This window comes from Dermacentor andersoni, chromosome 11, assembly GCF_023375885.2.
Source record: "Dermacentor andersoni chromosome 11, qqDerAnde1_hic_scaffold, whole genome shotgun sequence".
NCBI classification, from domain to species: Eukaryota; Metazoa; Arthropoda; class Arachnida; order Ixodida; family Ixodidae; genus Dermacentor; species Dermacentor andersoni.
This window is the reverse complement of record NC_092824.1, coordinates 70,793,893-70,815,627: the sequence shown is the minus strand read 5'-3', so window position 1 is coordinate 70,815,627 and position 21,735 is coordinate 70,793,893. Positions and strand designations below refer to the sequence as shown.

Sequence of the window (21,735 nt, the reverse complement as noted above, 5' to 3'; positions counted from 1 at the left end):
CCCGGTAGGTGCGGGAAAGTTTTCAGCCGTTAGTATACCACGCCTCGCCTTCAAGCTGTTTGAGGACTGTAGCGTTTCCTATCGATCACTACACATTTAAACGGCATGAATGAATGAATTCTGGGGTTTTACGTGTCAAAACTACGATTTCATTATGATGCACGCCGTAGTGGGGGACGTGCCCTCCATGTTAAACAGCATCGTCGATGGCTCAGGTGTGGTTGAGAAAATGTCGTTCGCCTACCTTTTAGTTTTTCGGTTGATCTAGACGTTTCTTGCTCCCGTTAAGTCATATTATTGCTAATAATTATTTGCCTCATTCAATAGTCGGTGACAACTTAAGAATGGAGTGCAAGCTCCACCCGCAAGACCCAAGCTTAACCGCCTTTAACCTCTGAAAGCCGAGACGGCTGCAATCTGCTCGCACCTTACTGAACTTGCAGCGCTAATGAAAATGTAAAGGTAATCGAAGAAAAAGAGCTCGCCATTTGGAGTTAAATTATTACTTTGCGAGACATCTAATACGGAAATCGCTGATTAAATTTCCCTAGACATTCATGCTTCAACATACCACCAATGGCACAGAAACTTATGTGCGGTGAAAACAGCTGCTTTAACTGCAACGGTGATTGAAGTCGCGGAAGTCAGCGAACCAAATTGGATGGCACATTCATGAAACTTGTGTTTGAGCTTGACTGCTTAGTATAACCGTTTACGCTTGGTTTGTTGCCCACTATAAGCACTTTGTGTTATGTAGGTAAGTCGGTAGGCAGGTAGGATATGTACGTTCTTATCTAGCGTTATTTAAATGAACAGAAAATGACTGCGTCCACGATGACAGAATCACAACCATGGTGTCGGACAGAGCTGCGGGTACTGTAGCCATTAGACCACAATCACACAAAAGAGCGAATGATCTTCTGAAAATCTCCCGCATTCAGTGAGGAAATCATTGATAATGAGCGTCCAATACCAGTGACTCACCGTCATGAACACTTGTAATTGCACTACGCTACTATGTAGCTATTCGTCCCTTAATGCATAATATATTCACTTGTATCAGATGCAGCACCGACGTCTCAAGCCGAGTAAATTATCAAAGGGACATTTCATTATCAAAGCGCGACAAGAAGCGAGGAAACAAACATCGGGTATTTCAATATCAAACAAGCGCTGATTTAGGCAGAAATGACCCGGGAATAAACCAATGAACTCCCAAAACACATGTTTGTCATAGTCGTCCAAACTATCTTGTGTTTTCAAGCATTTGTTGCTTAACCTGTGAGGATCACTTCAGACGCCAGCAGAGCAGTCGGGGTTAATTCATGATTTCTGCGCATTCATATCGCGGAAACGCTCCAGCCTCGTGACTTGTCACACAGTGGTGAATTGGCGTCTGTGCATTCAGGACACACAGACAATACTGAAGACGGAAGCACCGGTTTCCGACTGCCGGTCTACAGCAGCATCAGCAGCAGCGGGTATGGCGCAGTGGCCAGCACGATCCGCGCGGGCATGGAAGAAGCATCAGGCGTATTGGAAAAAGAAGCTCGGTGAGCCAACCTTTTGCATGAAGTTCTTTCAACAGAGCAACTCACTGAGACGACAGCGAATTCTGTGTATGTAGTGTTATGCTTGCACTCACGAACTTTTGAGAGAGAGTGAAGTTCTGACAATTCATATTCAAAGTTTCAACCGCTGTTCACACCCTATGGCGCTGGCGTAAACAGGAAGCTTTAGCTCAGGATTTACTACGTAGGTGCATGGGAAAGGACAAATCAGTTTCCTCGACAACACACTGCACCAGCATTGGTGCAGATTGCGCAATTTAAAAGAAATTCGCTATTAATGTACTTGGAGCAGTTGCGTGTTTGACTGATGTCATATACTTAAGTAAAAATCAGAACATCAAGCATCAGGATTACACCTTTTCAACTCCGCAATAAAAGCAATGTCAGGATTCTATCAACTGCACTTAATAATAAACAGCACAAATAACAATAACAAAATATGTGTGCAAGACAGCACCCTAAAATATGCTATTTTATGGCTAGATACTTTGGCAATCCTTGTTCACGTAGTAACAATCTCACGGAAACTGCAAAAGTATATCAAAGTTGGCCACTGAGCATTCTCCAAGTGAAGCAGCTAATAGGACTTCTGTAGGTATATTTTTCGGCAACTTAAATTCGTGCATTTTATGATTCTGTTCTTTCGAAACTTACCTATTTGAGAATTTTTCCATAGAATAAAACACAAATCAAAATTATGGTTAATTATCGAAATTTAAATATTTAAATCAAATGAAATTATTTTATTGAAATCCCTGCGGAAGACAATAAAGAATTCTGCTCTTAGACCTACGCGGGTTTTCCGAAAACACCACTTTTGCGGTCGTGGCCTGCTACTCACTGGCCCTAATATTTATTTATTTAGCTAGCTGTAAGATGTTTACTACATAATCTAGTCTCCATACTGGCCAAGCTGGCCTGATTAAAAACGACGTGCATGTTAACACCACAAGAGTTGAACCACGCCATAAGGTTGCATGACTCCTGTTAACAACGGTAACAAGAATAGATATAGGTCAACAGATGAACAGCAGATTACCGCAACAATAGCGCACAATGTTCATATAGAGCTTAGTGTAGATATTTCAAAACAGCAACAGACAAGAGAGAAGACGTACTAGGCGCAGGCATCCTTGCTCTGCAGGCTATTTTATGTTTTTGTTCCCTAAACGGTAGAAAAGATGTCACACCAACAATGACTTGACTCAACGCTTGCAGACATAATTAACTGACCGAGAAAAATGCTGTCGGCCATGGACAGAGGTAAGAGAGAAATGCAGGTTATTTGTTTTACATCAACGTTCATTGCAATGAACGTCGTAATGCATATTTGCACAACGAGATGAAGAAGCAAAAAGCTCCATGGCTTCGGCTGGAACGATGTAATGTTGGAATGCGAGTGGAATCTAAATGACTTGATACAAAGACTGCAGAAATATTTTAACCCGGAAATATGTTCTTCCTATTTGATACGCATGCATTGAGCTATGACATATGATATCCAACGGGGAGTCAATCCACCTATTCTTGTCAGGAATAACCCGAATAGTGCGCCTTTGCGGCACGACAGAACAAAGGAGACAACAAAAAAAGAAAGAACGAAACAAAGACAGAGAGAATTGCAGAAAGAACGAAAGGATATTCAGGTATTGCATTAGGTTCAAGCATGTGTGGTTGAAGAGGTCGACCTACTGCGTCATACGTTTATTCACACAGCGGCTCGTTATTTCTTGCAAGAAGGTTGATCCCTCCGATCCCATTCCTTAATGCACTACCACGGGTGCTGCAAGCTTCCGCCTTCACATGTTAGAGAAGGGTATCATGCTGCAGTACTTTTTTTTTTACTCTTCTTAAAAGAAAAGGCGTCCTAAAAACGCGGACGCATTTTAGCTGATGCAAAACAGTAATTTTCCGTGCGAAATGTCTGACTTTCAGGAGTTTTCCCTGAATACTACTTTTGAGCGTGTTGAAGACGCACGTGTATTTTAAATGTCTAGACCGGCTTAGTTTCTTGCCAGGCAATTCCGCTCACCAGCACTTCTTTTATGTAGGCTATGTATGATGCATTATTAGAGCACCGTTTTCTATTGCTTGCTACTCGAACGAAGATGGTTCTCATCTTGAAGTTCACCAACAATCAAAAGCACCAGTGTTCAATTTCTGCCAGTCTATAGACCAGAATAAGTGCTAAGATTAAATGCAGCAAGTTAGCACTTAGTTTCAGCAAGTCGCTTTACCATTAACGCGCGATTTATTTTTTCTACCTGTATGTTGGCCAGCTTTGTTTTTCTCCTCCCGTAACGAGAATCGGCCATCTTGAGCTCCTTTGTACGTCTAGTTGCAGGAATGCTACTGGAACCGGAGGAAGAGAACTGGAAGAGTTGGGCGGTGTCTGTGGCAGTGTTTCCAGTGGACGGGATGCCTTACACAAGTGCCGCCACGAACACACAGGCGACACAGCCAGATTTTGTAAAACACGGGACCAATATTCTGTGAATCAGACAGTTTGTAGAACACAGCCGTAACCGTACTGCCGAAAACCACAAATGCGAAAGCTGCGGTAAACTGTTCCACCGGGCTAATTATCTTGTTCAACATTACCGCACGCACACAGACGAGAGACCCTACAAATGCGAAATATGCCATACATCATTCTCGGACTCGTCGACTCTTCGTAACCACCAGCTCACTCACACTGACGAGAGACCCCAAGTCTTCCATATATGTACTACAGCATTCAAAACCAAAGCAAGTCTCAAGCGTCATCTCAACTTGTATTGTAGATACGGAGCTTTCGTTTGCGATATATGTAATCTATCCTTTTTGGACAACTTAGGTCTCAGTCATCACCGCCAAAGCATGCACGGCGATAAAACACCGTTTGAGAGCACGCATTGTGGATTTCTTGTCGCAGAGAAAGAAACCTTTGATGAACATCTTTATCAGAGTAATAAGTGCTACTTATGTGGAAATTCCTTTGGAGACGACGTTCAACTGATCGCACACCTCGTTACGCATAGGGGTGAGCAGCCGCAATATTCCGACTAGTACGCAGTCGCCCGTGGCTTTCGCATAATAACGCGAGAGTGAGACTGTGCGGGAAAACAACGCTGACATTCTTTCACAGGCGTATGCAACTAATTAAACACATCTTGTGCAGAGGCAAGCTTCTTTTGACATCTGACACAGCTGAGTAAAATGCTGTTCTTAGAATTTACAAGAGGAGACGACGTCGCCAGAATTGTGTCGTTCTTCAATGTCGAAATACAGTGCGGGCCCTGGTCAGCGCTCACTGTCTGAAGAACTATGTTCTTCACAAACAGAGCTGTAGGAAACTCATTTCAAGACAAACCCTGATGGGCTGCGAGTGTCAGTTTTGTGTGACTAGAAGCTTGAAATGTCCGCCGATGATTCTCGACACCTCATTTAGATAACTAAGTGCTTTGTGGAACCTTTTTTTGCAGTGTGCTAGAAAACTGCTTTTAATTAACCATCTCATTGGGGTTTCTGTTGTTTGAATAGAAGAAAACACCTATGATTAGGAACCATTTAAAAAGTAGGGACTTTTATTTTGTAAACTCAAAAGCAATCTCTGCCATCATTTGAGGTTCTTCAGCCAGGTTGCTTTTGATAGACAACACATTTAGGGGCTTTTACGAAAATATACAGCCACATCGTATGCATAGGAAAATATTTCTTGTAATTTTTTTTTTCAATGCAATGAATATTCTGGTTATCTTTGGCTCTTACATGCCTACCAAAAATATTTGTTCACTACCATAAACTAAGCTGATGAGATAGTGAAACTTTTAAATTCAAATGGTTTAGAGCTTCCCTATATGATATGCTCTCCAGATACAAAAGCTTTAGTTATTCTTGTTTTATCCTGGTAGAACCTGTCAGTTTTAAGGGGCAGTTTTTATTCACTCGCAACTCGCACGTTTTGACTCAGCCTGCTCTCTAGTTGAAGCTGTAAAATATTAGTCTGTGACAAACGGATCCGGGCTAGCAATGACATTTTAAGTAAGATACAGCTGTTAGGCGTATTGACATGCGTACTTGTATATCTCTTTACTCTGAACTCGTTTCAACCGCTAACAAATCTTAAGTTACTGCTCAATGCATGACGGGCCTTCATGTATCAGAACATTATCGAACTTTCTCGTGAATTATTTGTGATCTTTTGCAATGAAGTTGCACTCGCGACGCCAATAGAGATGTTTATTCCTAAAGGCGTGCGAGCTCCAACAATGATGGGGCAATCTTAGACGAATCACGTTGGAATAGCCGACGCTGATCAGGCAAAAACCACGTTTCGAACGATCGGCGCATGTGCCCGGTACTATCATTCTGCCCGAGTATAACCTGTTTTGGTAGTTCCGTTACACCAAATAAAAAGTATTTCGTGACTCAAAGTTCTTGCTGCTGTGTTGTTCACCGTTACAACCACGTGATATCTCGTAGAAGGGCTTCGTTGTGACCGTATACACCCTGCAAGCCTTGAATACATTCTGCAAGCTCAATTCACACCAGCAACCACAAACTTACCCCCCCCTCCCTTTCACGGTTACCCTATAGACGCAACAATAATATCGAGGACATTGATGTACATGGCAGATTAAGCACAAGGACGAAGCCAACATCCGGTGCTTCTGGCCGCCCCAGGAGCTCTACATGCAAAGATATCGAATCTAACATAATAGTAAATGGTACAGCGTTGGAGTATCTTCGCAAGGTAGCTTGGAGTTTCACCTGCACGTGAAACAACGGTCTTCTGTCGAGAATGTGCTAATTGTGACGTACAATACATACACGAGACTAGACAAGCACTTCATACAAGACTCCACGGCCATCGCGCAGATACAAAATTTATATGTAGCAGTAGCCAACCACATCGAACGAACATGGCCATACATTCGATGAATCCAGAATCTATATACTACAAACGAATTTCCGTTCAACTTTCTATAGTAAATATGCCGAATCACGTCGCAGCTTAGAATAGCTAAAAGCTGTAACTTAGACAAGAAATTATATCATTAAATGCATGACACGCGCCATGCCACCATCTAACCTCGATTCTTAACCATCACCCATTTGTTCATTTCCATTTCTTCTTTGCTTTTCCTTTACAAATCGATTTCATATTCTGTTCAGCCCCGATTCGCATATACGAACCATTCGAGCTCTTTTCCCATGTACACCTGTCCCTCCCGATTTTTTTGCGATGACTCCAATTTGTTCCCCGGTTTTTGTTTATTTTTTACATTTTCGCTCTTTCTTTTCATCTTTCCTTTCTTAATTTTTCAGACTCGCGGACACATTCCAAAGTTCCAGACACATCGACCACACAGGGTCATGCCAACTATGTATACCGCCGCGACAACGCCTATACGGAAGTAGTGAAGCTAACGTCCTATGAATAACCAAGCCGCTACCTTCCAAATGCCGCGTCCGTTTCCGCCAGAATCTGTGTCGTCATCTTGACACCATAAAAATTACCCAACGCACTGCTGCAATATCGTGACAGATTGTGCCTGCAATGTGCTTCCTTACGCAAAAAAAACAGACGTGATTGCCGCCATGAAATAATGAATAAATGAAAAACTTTATTTAGTTAGCTTTTCCAGCGCATGCGCTGAGTGGAAGTATCTAAGAGCAAGCAAACAAATGAAAAATAGAAAGGGACGTCACAACCGAAAATATCAGTGCCGTCAATATGTCATGCTGCTTGGAGCGACTGTTTGTATTCCTTAAGCGTTGGAGGTTTCAACCGCTACGCCAGTGGTTACTTTTCTTTTGAGGCTGAGGCGAGCTTGGAATACGCCTCAGCTGAAGCGCCAGCGGATCATTAAACTATGAGAGTGGTGTATGTCTTAATGTGAACATAATCAGGCTGTTAGTGGCGGCAATTGCTCCAATCGGTTACTTAGGAAGGTGAGCGAATGGGATGGAAATTAATGGCAGTGTCACAGAGGTTTCAAAATCAATTTCACTTTTATTCGTCTAGAACAATGAAACCAATACAAATGACCAAACAAAACATATTTCAATGAATGAAAAGTATTACGGCCACACACAGGTCCTAATGTATAGCAACGTATGCGAAATATTTTCAAAGAATTGTTCCCTATTCCGTGCGACACCATTCATATCCATATCCCACAGTTATCGGACAAAAAAAAACATTGCTTGGAAAACATTCCACTTACAAATTTTGCTGCACTTAGGACATTCTGTGCCTGCGTTACTGAGAGTTAACGAACATAACGCTAAGTTTCTTCGGGGAGCGCTCACCGTTTATCGTAACGACGAGACATAGCGCGTCGGATGCGGCAGCGCGAGCTTCCGCGCTAATAGAAAGGCTCCACTTAACACCTTTCGCCAATGAATGCCGTCCGTTAGGTCACGCAAAATTTAAAGTGAAGCGCTCGGCACACTTTGAACAAACACGCAAGGAAATGCAAGAAAAACTTGAGCGAAAGCGCCGCGTTCAAGTGAGCAACACCCTTCAGCACGACGTAATAGCTGCCTTGCGCAGTCATGTCAAGTATTGCGCCAAAATAACGGGTTGATAGGTATCAACAACAAAACTGATAAATTGCGAAATAGAAAGGAATTACCAGTTCTTTTAGTACAGAAAAATTATTTGAAACGGAATATTTACTCCTAGGACAGCGTGATTAAAATTTTTGAACTTTTTTCACATAGGTTTTCTAGTTTCAACGTTTGCCCCCCCCCCCCCCTCCCTCCGTCCCCTTGTGGCACTTCAATCGTGCGCCACTAGCCGATATTGCTGGCGATAGGTTTTGGCACGCTCCTTCTTCCAAGCTTCGCGACCTATTTAGATGGACCTTGAGAGCCCAGCAAAAACTGGCTCGGCTGCTGACTCGGCTTGTTTCTGTTTCCAGCTCCTTCCTCAAGTGGCATCATATTTCCAACGTGATAAGTGCTCACGCTTCGGTCGTTGTGTTCCATATCTGATTAGAGGTTCTGCAACACAAATCTATATATTTCGGAGCGGGCAGCAGAATATTTATTTTAACGACTACAGCGCTCGTCGTGGTGAGCATGAAACTCAATTTACGACTGTGGGGCAATCACTGAGCGGGACGTGAAACTGTCCGCAGTGCGCGAGGCCCGACTGAGCTACGGCTACGCACGACGCATGCGCGTTCGTCAGCGAATAATCGCGGACAGTGCGAAGGACTTTCAGCTCTGTATTGCTATGGGGCGAAAACGCGGCACTGCAATTTATGGATAACAGAACAAAGCGAGCGCAACTCGCCATGCGATAAGAACTACTTCATTTGAACAGAGACTAAGAGTCAGCAGAATTGTCGCATCTGGTAATCGTACGCTTGTTAGGGCTAAATTAATTTCTATACCTCCTACACCTTTACGAATTCTTACACGAGCAACAATTTCTCCCTTGCAAGCAGGGCGTTTCAATTTGAGAAGAAAGGGCATGAAATAATCATACAGTCACATGAATGCTTTTCTTTTTTTTTGGAAGTGAGGGTTACTTCGGTTAGATGATTTGGCGGAAATAATGCAAGGGTTATCGGGGTGCCCCTGTTATCATTCAAACATTTGCGCTTTGGCGTCAAGCTAGTGGCGCCCTCTATTGCCTCGTTTTTACAAGATTGCGGTGTTATTTTATTCTGAATCCCGAAGTGCCAAAAGCGTTATTTGCGTTCGTTTTGGGCCCTGAGACCACATGCGCGGGGATTCAGCATCGCATAGCGGCGAATGCACACCAGTCCGCTAAAGCACCGAAGCACAAGGCATGGCTGAAGAAAGAAGCAACGAATACACACCTCCTGTGTTTAGCTTCAGGGACCAAGCAGCTCCAAGTATCAGCCGTGATGATACCCAGCGCGCTTCGTCTACTCTCGGTACCTACACAACGTGAGCTTTACAGTTTGTAAAATTTTGATTGAATACTGTTGCCCGCAGACAGGACCCACAATATGTACTTTAACAGTTATGCATTTGTTCGCAGCTCAAACGTGTCTTTGTTGACAGCCACTTTGAGCTCTTAAAGCGGTGACTTTCATAGATATATAAACGCGTCGATGCACGGGCGGTAACAAAATATTGTGAAGTTCAGCGCAAAGTCGGCTGTTTAGCGCTCAGGATAAGAATTGTCACAATGTTTCTTAGCGAAGAAAATATTTTTCGTTTATGTATGCTTATTGCACTGCACACACCTCACCGATGGCTGGAGCAGCCTCCAATTCTTCCATGGAGAAAGGTTCGTCCGTTGTCGAAATTTGCGTTAAGGGAACTTCGTACAATTAAAGATGCTTTCGTAGCACTTTGTCGCCTGCAATTTCCTCACAAAATTCTTCTCCAGCATTCACTTCTCGACAGCCTTGGTGGAGAGCCTGTGCCTTAATGTGGTTGCGTTGCCGAGGACAAGTGCGAAATCTCTGTGGATTTCGCCTTACACGAGACAGTGCTTTGCGGGGGTCCAACCAGTTAAGAGTGATTTCCATTGTTCGTTGTCTAATTTGTCCAAGTCACAATGTATTTTCTTCTGCATCCACCTGACATCCCTCAGGTCTAGAATCGACTTTGTGCCTCTATATCACTTCCCAGCGTGGCGACGTGCTGCACGAAGCCTACGCTTGAAATAAGATCTAATCAATACATTGTTGCACGAAAAGGAAAATAAAGACTTAGGAGAGGAGCATGAAACGACAGGTCGGGCGCTGAGTGTCGTGAGAGCGGTCGGGGGTCGTTCCTTACTCTCCCTCATAAGTCTTTATTTTCCTTTTTGGCGCAACAATGTATTTATGAGATGTAAGCTAGCTCGCCCAGCAGTAAGTTCTGCTCCAAGTACGGCTTCGCGAGTGCCGTACTTGGAGCTCTTAACTCTACATGTAGCGAGTGCGAAAAAATGTTTACGACAGTTACGCCATCCCTGGAAAGAACTCCGAATGTGCCGCTGGATTCCTGACCTGGCATCTGCTCTTCATTCGCATCTTATGACAAGCCTGAACAAAGAATACGTGCATTCACGTGCCAGGCGTGTAGCAGCAGCTATAGAACACCAATCACAAGCCACCTAGGCTTCGTGGCTACAGCCGGGCGCAAGGCACCTTCCAATATTTCCATACACAAAAAAAATAAAAGGTGCATAGTGTAGAGGCCATTGCTCTTAATTCGATGGTCTGAATGCACTCAAGCTGTCGATAGTTAGCACGTGTTCACGGAGTCAACAGACAAAAAAAAAACGCCATGTCAAACGCGCCCGCTGGCCACGCAAGGGTAAAAGAACAGCTCATTAACACCAACATCCAGAACTGACGACCACCTTACCCTCGACCGCAGCGCCCCCTCACAGACCGGGGACAAACTGCGTCCGCTTTGAGAGGTTGAGTTCTGGAAATGAAATTGTTTGCGTTATATACATTGCCGAATTATTTCGCGTGCACCAATTTTCCCCTGGAAGCCGTCGCACTTCACTTAGAGAAGAAAAAGTAAAACATTACAGTAACTTTAGCATACGGTACAGAGAATGAAGGCGAAAGCCTGTGCGCTCGCAAGAAATTCCTTAAATTACTTTAACTTCACGAAGGACTGCGGGAACCGCAAACCTTTGGGAGAGGCTTTCATGCTTCTTTGAGGGAAAAGAGGGCTGATGATCATGATGAAAACGCCTGCGATAGTTCCATGGAAAGCGGTTTGCAGTGCGTTGTTACTTTCCATTATACCTGGCTTTCTCTTAACTCGTTTTTCTCTAGTCCTCTTTTTCGGTGGCTTAGGCATCGCGACTGTTTCTGCGTGCTTCAAGGCACGCTAGAACGGCCGTGGCAAGTCTATGAATATCATTGGGAGACACACGTTTGTTCCCTGAATGATTTTTAGCGCTTTATTCGACGAAGGTAGCTACATGGGCTTTTACATATTCTTTTAGCACAGAATCAGAGGGACACGGAAAGCCAAATTAGGCAAACAGACAGCGCTAACTTTCAACGACAGATGCATTTCCAGTTCACGCAGACGTACTGATACTCCTCAAAACGTCATTAGACACGTACGTGTACGTTGCTCGCCAGGCACGAACAAAACCGGAGAAACCGCACGCACACACTTTTGTGGCCACACTGCTTATTTAGAAGGGTGTCCGTTCAACGCGAACAAAGGTGATCGAACTCGTTTCTTTTTTGTTGGTGAAGAAATATTGGCGCATGCACTTGCATTTTGATGCCATAACGCAGGACGGTCAAATTTTCGACCCATGACCAATGAAAGGCTTTCCCCTTAAAAAATACATTTCATTTCAACGGTTTTTAACTGGGAGAGGGGGTTACACTGTTTTGATCATTTGGTGGCAAGACAGCGCGATTTATTAGAATGCCTCTGCTACCGTTAAAAGATGAGCATTTTAGCGTCGAGAAGATAGTGGCGCCACTCTATCGTCTTGTTATGTCACATGAGCTCTACGGCTGTCTTCTAGCTTCCAAAGAGCCAATCGTTTCGTTTGTTCCCTTTACTCATCGGCCGTAAGTTCGCATGCGCTGCGATTCCACGTGCTTCTCTCACGAAACAGAGGCTAGTGCTCCGAAGACGCCGAAGCAGCCATGGCTGAAGAAAGTAACAATGGACACACGCCTCCTGCGTTTACCTTCCGCGAAGAAGTAACTCCGAACACAATCCAGGAATTCTTCGAGGGCGCTTCGGGCACTCCCTACTGTAGCACTACGTGAGTCTTGCCGCATGTAAAAATTCTCGACGAATATTGTTCCCGTAGGTATTTCCCAGAACGCAGGCGTTGATAGCTATGGATTTGTTCTTACTTCAAGGCAGGCCTTTGACTGACAACTTCAGCCTGCATACCTGGGCGACATTCTTAGCTTTTTTCGCACGTCGATGCGCGGGTGATGCCAAAATATCGTCAAGGTAAGCACAGCTGCGGCTGTTTGTCGTTAAAATCCAAAGGAATGTCACTGCGGCAAGCAAGTGCTTGCATCGAAGAACATGTTTGTCGCTCGTGTTTGGTCACCGCGTCGCATACCTGTTCCGGTGGCCCAGTGGCTGCGGCATTGCGCTGCCGAATTCGAGGTCACCCTTGTTCCTGGAGCAACGGCCTATCATTGCTGATGGTGAAATGCAAAAACACACACGGGTCTACGTGCCAGTTACAGAAACCCAGGCAGTGAAGCGAAATTTCATTCGTGTCAGGCTTTTCGAATGCTGCTCACCGTGACATTTCGAAGGCATATTTTTCCAATGGTCTCCTTTGAGGTAAATGAACGTCCTCAAAAAACGTGCGCAAGAAATCGGTAGGCGGGAGCCGCGCAGCTAGCAAAACCGAAGCAAATCAGGTACGTCCGACGTACCTTTAGACTCAGGGATTCGCGTACACACGACGTACCTTTCGACACAGCGATCACCACATGGCCCGTCAGTGCCCACTGCTTCACCTGACTGGCCGCCCTGGCAGCCAGCGTGGGAGCGTAAACAAACTAGCGTATGGGCATGGCCAGCGCACCACCACAATCCGCCATTCCGGCACTATAGAGACAATCGCATACAAAGCGAGCAAATACACTACTTCTCTGTAGTAGGGCGGGCGATTCCTGAAATGCCATCGCGTACTGGGTGACTGTCTCGGACGACTGATTCGCCCTCTTTACGAGAGCTTCTTTTACGCATAACCTAAAAACTCTCGTGCACCGTTCACTCGTGCTGCACATCGCGCGGCTGTCAGCTCGGTGATGTCTCTTTCTTTTAGAGCTGAAGGGAAACTTATAAGTATATTTGAGTTCTATATCAGGTTTTAAAGAGTAAGCTTCGGCAACTTTTTTCTGCTACAGTAAAGAAATCGCCAGTAAGAATGATTTTCGGTATACAACTGCAGAAGCCCGTTACTTCATTTGCGTTTACTTTTTTCTGAGGCTTATGTCTGCAATTGCGGCTTGTTCATGCCCCACAGCTCAACTTAATTTTTCGGAGAGGCAGCTGTGGAGGAAACTCGAAAGAACACATTTTTGACCTAATGCAGGGATATGGGCTTGTTGGTGTGATATTGTGAGGCTTATAGCGCCTGAAAAGACAAAAACAAAAGCAATACCTGACACACACACGTAACGTCTTCCTTTCAACCTTGCCTTTTCACGCGCTATAAGCCTCACATTTTTCTCACGTATCCTCAATTTCAACTGACTGCGTACTTCTCTTTTCAAGCGCTCAAAATGAGTCTTCCCTAAGAGGCAACTATCGGTTCACTGTTATTCTGTGGAAGCAATGTTGCTCGTAATTTTAATTATTTATAAGATTGATTCCTCATGGCGCGGATCACGATTTGTATTGAAATTGCTTTGAAAATCCTTATACCACCGCGGCGATTGCGAATCCAATCAGCCGCGGAAGGAGCATCTCTTTTTATTACAACCCTGCTTTGAATCAAAGCACGCAAGAAGTTCATGCACCCTCTTCTTTTGAGCCTCACCCTATTTCATAGAACCATTAGACAAAAATTTTCCGGTTTGCCTATTCGAAAATTATCATTGGGATTCTCCTCCATGAGTTATTGGCTCCACGACAACTTGAAAACCGAACACGTATAGCCAACTACAAAACACTAATCAGAATCGTTGTAAGTGAACAAAAACATAAGTTCTAAACTAATCTAAACTAAACTTTATTTGCATGTTCATGCAAGTCAGAGACGTATTCACTACGATCGATGATCGCTCCCCAATCCACGTATTACACAGGGTTCCCCTTGTGCCAGCCAGAAGTGAGCATAGGGATAAATTAAACATTACATGTATCCCCTTCGTTAACAAAATAGCAGTTGGCTTCTTACAAATTGTTCTTTCACAAAACTTTCTGCAGATATTTCCTTCCTTATCTGTAAGCAAAGAGCCTGATACTTATACATATGTCCAATTCTAGGATTTGGGATGACTCCTTCGAAGATCTGTGGAACGCGATGAACAGCCACAACAATGCCACGGACGTCACTGGTATGTACGGCATGGCCGTCGACTATCAATACCACTTGCGAAGACCCTTGACAACCCTCAAAGGAAAGAACATTTACATAGGACACAACAGCGGTGCATTTACTGCACAAAAGGACACAATTTTCGCGCGTCACCGTGTCGGTTACCGTATGAACAGCCCTAATGCGAATTCACAGGACAGCTGATTGGGAAAATTGATGCCCTAAAGTCATACAGCGTGAAAGCCATACTTGGACGACACAACTGACAAGGACATAGTTTACAAATTTCTAGTTTTGCCCCCCCCCACCCCCAAAAAGATATCACAGCTCTATAACACTGCATGTGCTAGAGCACCTAAGGTGGCCAATACTGGTTCATGAATTACTAACTTACAGAACTTTCGTATGTTTGCGCGCGCTTTGCAAGTCCTACCCACAACATAGTATTAACTTGCAGAGCGCTGCATATGTAATTTCCACCATTTTGGGTATATTATCAGATCCTGTTTCTAAAACTGTCTTATCCTTTTATCGCTCAATTAGATGTGAAAGCTTGATATTGCTCACCTTCTAGAAATTCTTCAATATTGAAAAAATATTTATACAAACATTCGCAGCCAAAACAAAACTTCGTTTACTCCAGTCACAACATTCGAACATTTTCCTTTAAGTGCAACCGACCTCAGCAAATTTAGTGCAATGGTTAGTGCGTATTTAGAATGTCCTTAGACAATCTCCCGAGCTAAAGTTTAGCTTTCTGCGCTACTACGGAGCTTTACTATAAGGAGAACGCGGCCTTTATGTTTACGGCAAGTTAGGTTAGTGCAAAAACTTGCTTACAGAATTTTTGCATATTTTCTATCGACACCTTAGTAAAACCTGAAATATGCTTATTGCTGGAAATGTAGAGCCAAGATTTCACTCCGATTAGGCACATAAAAATTTGCAGGACGCTTTAGCTTTGCCTTTAAGAGTGGAACGCAGTACCATTCAAAGATCCCTGGCCGCTTATCGCGCTTCGCGGTAACTGCAGCTTATGTAAGAGTAACGTTTACCGGGAAACGCTGCCGGCAACCGCTATGCACGAAAGCGAGCTTTCTGACAGAAACGCGGCTTGTGGCATGGGCTGCCGATTCTCGGTGGCGAGCGCCATCTGGATGGTTTTGCACGGAGCAGGCCACGCCACTCTAGGAGTGGTAGAAACGCTGTGAAATGGCTTTGTCTTTGAGTTCCCGCGTAAAAGAATGTTTTCTCGTACATGCAAATTACAGTCCGATGCTATCATGTCTGTAGGTTGTGTTAAGTCGTACTTTACGGTGTTTCTGACGCATTTTACTTAAACTCATTTATTTCAGTAATGCATTTGCGCCACATGGATGACCTGCGTATATCGGTATGCGTGATTCGGAATTATTTTTTGCTCGCAAAATGGTCAACGCCTGCGCCGGACGCAGACAGCAAAATTTCTGCGACGCGAGGCCCGTAACGTTGTCACGTTAGAAATGCGTACTGTTGTCCTTAGTATGGAACCCTATCGTGTTTTATTCTAGTGTAATAAATACAGCAGATATTTTTGGGGAAATCCAACGTTGCATAATTTCCGTCACGCACGTCTCTTTCGTCACATGTATCGAAGGCATATTTACAGAAAGAGCACCGCATACGGAAGCACTGAAGTCAGGTTACCCTATCACTAAACCTCAGGTAAATCTTCGTGGGTTCTTTTTCAGCCCGAGATATTGACGCTCGCTGAATGACCCTTGCACAGTGACGAGCTAACACCTCTGTTATTCTCTCAGGCCATACACATGTCACTGAAAGCGGAATCACCAGTTCCCCGCCTATGGTGTCCAGCAGCAGCATCAATCACGCACAGCCCAGTACAAGTCGCGCTGGCTTGGAGGAAGCATCGACCATTCCAGAAAACATTGCTAGGTGAGCCCCATGTTCGGAAAATTTTTTTTGCATAAAGCAAATCACAGACGGTGCGTAATGCTGCCCGTGGTGCAACTATGCCTCCACTGTCGAATTTTTCCTATGGAGGAGAGCTCTGATGCGTGAAACGCGCACAATATCAACCGTTATTCTAAACACGGGGTATGGTGGAGGTAGTGCTAACATGCTTGTCATGCTCAGTACTCTTGCAATTTTGTCAAATGCATACGTACTACGCCATATTCGTTTGCATAGATAGTAAACAGAAAGGCGTCCGTTTGAAGACAAAATTAAATTAAATTATGGGGCTTAGGTGCCAAAACCACTTTCGGAATATGAGGCACGCCGTAGTGGACGACTCCGGAAATTTCGATCACCTGGGGTTCTTTAACCTGCGTCTAAATCTAAGTATATGGGTGTTTTCGCATTTCGTCCCCATCTGAATCCGGCCACTGAGCAACCACGGCGGGCCCCTAAAGCATTCGAACAATGCAGTGACAGGCCATATTGCTTAAATGACGTTCATATCAGAGTGCAGCGATAATTCTTAGACTTTCTATGATATTACTATATACCACATGCTCAAATACTGTACCACTTTATTGTGACTTTCGCTTACCAAGGTAACCTATGATCCTGGAGGCATGATGACTGTATGACGCTAACCCAATGATGTAATAAGAAGGAATGATATTACTAGGTCGTCTGTTCGAATTCCGGCTACGGTGGCCGCATTTGGATGGGGCGAAATGCGAAAACACCCGTGTAGTCAGATTTAGGTGCACGTTAAAGAACCCCAGGTGGTGAAAATTTTCGGAGTCCCCCATTACGGCCTGCATCATAATCAGGTCGGGGTTTTGGCCCGTAAGTCTTCATAACATAAATTTAATTTTAAGGAATGATATTGATGTAATGGAAAAGTCGTACAATGGCGGCGGCATCATGGCAATTACAGGCGCATTCTTGAGTCATGATGATGGTATAACAAGGACTACGGGACGACGACGGTAAAGCAACCATATGAAAGAGCGATAGTGGCGACGACCGAACCGCATAGGTGGCGTGATGATTATACCGTAATGACAACGAATGCATGATTGCGTCCTTGTGACGACGACGCAATGACAACGATGGCATGACAACGACGGCATAATCCCGAGCCGATGGCGACAGCATAACTGCGGCCGAATAACGAACAAAAATGACGTCGATACATCGACCAGGGTGGTGCGACGGCATGACGACAATGGGATTACGACGCTGATGTGATGATTGCGGCGGCTGCTGTGAATCGCGCCCACGCGTCACCCACGCGCTGCCTCTCACGATCTCCCATTTAGCGAGGCAGTCGCGCCCCACTTGGCTCCGTTTGCAACGCGCCGCGCGAGACACTGTCCGCGCCAGCCAATATATCGTGAAATGAAAACACGTATGCAGCTGTACTCAAATTAGGCATTCGGAAGTATCATAATAGTCGGTGCAATTTTTTTGTAAGATAAAGAGTTTAGGTTTTTGTTTGTTATTCTACCCCAGACAAGTAACCAGTGCTCTTAGTCGAATTAGGGTCGACATTGATCGTGCGAAGAATTCTGGTTAAAGGTTAATTTATATGTATTTCCTGAGTAAAAATTTCCATTTTCTTTACAAAATGATAAATATTTACATAATTTTATCGATTTACATAATGTGGTTTATTTACCTCATTTTACTTATTAAGTACATATTGGGATATAGACACCAGAAAAGCCAGTAGAGTTAAGACTTGCAAAGTAACATCACGTGTGTTTAATCGTCGCACATATTTGGCTGAGTCGCGTCAACAAAAGTAACAGAATAAATGCGACTACAGAAACCCAATTCCGAAACAGCGCCAGGGCGCACACAGAGAAAAGAAACAACGGGACGGCGCGCTGCCTCTCAAGGGCAGATTTACAATTATGTTGCCACATAAACTCGCCCAACAGTTTCTACTGTTCCTATACTAATGTACAACACATAGAAGGTAGAATTATTAGCTGGAAATGTTCATTATTTTAATCAAGCAAAACAAGTATGTGCCACAAAAGCAAAATAAATAAAGGAAAATACAGGTTATCTGTTACAGTAAAGCAGATTACAATCAGTGTTGAAATGTAGATTTGAAGACTGAGATTGAAGAACCAGAAAAATGCATTGTCGGCATATTTCATCCACTATGCGTTTAAACATGAACGTACTTGTATTTAACCTATTAGCGCACGCGTTGTATGATCCAATAGGTTATGCGCATGTAGCTAGTTTCTTGTGCTGTGCGGGGGCGATAAATTGTACGCATGTGTGTCAGTGTTAACCAACTTGCTACAAAGATAGCAGAGACATTAAAGTCCGGTAAATTAAACATCAGGCAGGTGGAGCAAAAGCCACAGGTTAGTTTAACACGACTGCTTGTCCGCTTGCATGTTGCCTATGGGTGACCAATGTATTTTAAAGAGAAAACAAACTGTTCGGCAAGCTCACCATTTTCCCACTCGGTGTAGTTTGCCCAATGATGCCATTTCTGGTATTGCTTTTAAGGGTTCTCTTACCCCTTAAATTTAGGTAACAGGGCTCCGAATCGTTTAAAAAAAAGAAACCTATGGCGACTTTATAAAACAGCGATAAAAAAGTGGAAAGTCAAAATCAGCTGCGGTACTCTTTACCATTTATGAACAATTGCAGTAGTACGTCGCGTTTCAGCTACGCTCATGCTATACAGTACATATTTAAGGCGGAAAGCCTTAGATCTCTGTTTCAAGGTCACGTTGTGATTGCACAGAAAATCGGAGTGCTCCTATCACTGCTGGCTCGTTCGTCGTCGTCATCTTTCACATCGTTGCCGCATCGACGCCGCTCATCATGCCAAATAAGACAGTCAATTATTGTAAAGTCAATTAAGGCACTCGAACTCAAGAACTTTGATAGGAGTCGAACCCATGACATTTGGTGTTAATTAGAGCGAATATGACTAAGGCACAGTTAATTACGGTAGCCTAATTAGGGCGCTCGAACCCATGACCTTTATTGGGAAAAGGAGTAATAAGATACAAGCATGCGCTCGAACAAAAATGTCGAGTAATTCGATGGCTCTCTCTTCAGCGCGCCGACATTAACCTCCACCATCTATGGCGCATGCTAAAGTGACTGTCATTTTTTTTTCATGCTGTTCTCACAATAAACTTGATCCTTCAATAAATTCTCAGATAAGCAGCTGCGACTGGCATAGCAGAAGCAAACTTAGCATTTTTGCAAAGAAATATTTATGAACTCCATCTTCCTTGATCCGCAATTCCTTCACACTCATCCTCTCATTCTGAACTGTTCAAATTGGAACTTGGCTATGAGACAAATATCGGTTTTGTATTAAGAGCAAGCAACTTAAGCCCATAACTTCAAACACTACCAAAAATGCGATATATTTCTCACAGCTCCGGGATACACCAGTCATGAATGTGATTAGCGCAAAATTACTACATTCTCCACGGCGGTGCCGAATCACAACATGCGGGTACAAAGGGACATTTTTCTATCACGAGCCCTGCTTTGCATCAGCATTGCAGAAAACATCCACACATTGCCTTCTTTATGCCCCAACCTGTTTTATTATTATTGCATAAAAAAAATTCCCATGGAGTAAAATATTTTATTCCGGGATTGTTAGCATTCTGTCACTGTGGCAAGTGGAGCCCGCATGTTATATAGGAAACTACAGACGGAGACACCGCGCCCATTGTGAGTAATTTAACCATTAATCTGACAGTGTTCGTGCAAGCCAAGGTAGGGGCCGTTTCTACTATGGTGGATGAGCGCCCTGCACCAGATGTTGCCCCGTGTGCCGTTTGTGCAATGCCAGCCAGCGCAGTGAGCCTTTAGTGAGTGCGAAACATTTCAAGTAGCCCGTTTACTAAACAGCACTTTACCTTTCTTGAACTTTGTTTTATGAAAATGAAATTTCAACTTTTTCGCCACAGCTGTAAGTGTCTAACACCAGCGCCTTTAATTATTGCAGCATTTCTGACGACGTCTGGCTTTACCAATGGAACACTCAGCAGAGGCCAATTACCGACGGGACTTACAACGTCGACGGTACGTAGGCGACGGTCACTGGCCTTTACAACATACATGGAGGATAGCTCCAACATGTTGCGAGGCAGAACTCTACTTATTGCGTATAAAGAGGCACGTTACCAGCGGCACCAACACTGTTTCCGCATGAGCCACTTCATCAATGTCCATTGCATGAAATGTGTGTCCCCTTTCCCTCACCCTCAGTGTAGGGTGGCAAACGGGCTGCTCGTCTGGTTGACCTCCCTGTCTTTCCTGTCCTTCCTCTCTCTCTCTGTCTGCGCTGATGAGAATACATGCAAATTGCTATGACATCGTGCAGTTCAAGATTTTTAACGAATTTGTACTTATATGACTCAATTGCGGATGCACACGCCTAGATGGTCACGTCAGAATGCGAGACTAGGTTCGATGCCGTGATCAATTGACTCGCAACTGGAACCAGTGCGTGCCAATTGGTCTAATTTTGTTTAGCAAGCATAATCTCAGTGGGTCCGTTGCGCTACCACTAGGTACTTTTTTCTTTGAACCGATGAAACTTAGAAGAGAAAATGTTTTGATACCATCGCAGCGTGTGATTTGAAATTAGGGCGCCGTCTGTCTATACCGGAGGGTTGTAACGGTGCTGTGACGTTTTCGGCACAGCGTGAGAATTGTTCACGTGCAGCATGTTACGAGCAGCCGACATATCCCACTGCATACAAGTTAGTTTACAATTTGGGCAATAACCCAAATCAATATATACTGAAACTGTTATTTTACACCCATAAAGAAAGCAACAAATGCAAAGTAAACATTAAAATTTAGTGAAAACGTAACTCAATGAGACAAAATTATTAGCTAATTCTTTCGCTCTGTTAGCATGTATCTGTCACAAGTATCCCCACCATATGCTTCTGAAGATTTAATGAGCTTTAATCGCATTGATAGATTAGGAATCACAGTACACAACGATTTCCAATAAGTGGGGCACCACCTGAAGTTCATACCGCTCTGTTAATACAAAAGTCTATACCTTGCTGGTATAACGGCCTTCCAAACTGAATGCCCTGTTTTGTAAGCTGATTAGCATTCTATGAATATGTCAAGCATTTTTCGTTCTGCCGGTAACTGTGCATCCTATTTCATAACACTGACTGATGCACGTTGAGAGTTTAATGGCATGACTAGCAAAAGTGACTATGC

General features: G+C 43.9%; 1 protein-coding gene across 1 annotated transcript in view; it reads left to right on the top strand.

Moving 5' to 3' along the window:
• Window positions 1-21,735, top strand: part of LOC129381531 (uncharacterized) — a 204,494-nt gene that overhangs the window by 142,258 nt on the left and 40,501 nt on the right. Inside the window, exon 9 of the mRNA XM_072285548.1 lies at window positions 16,335-16,470. Coding sequence (XP_072141649.1) covers window positions 16,335-16,470 — 136 coding nt within the window. The remainder of the gene's footprint in view (window positions 1-16,334; window positions 16,471-21,735) is intronic.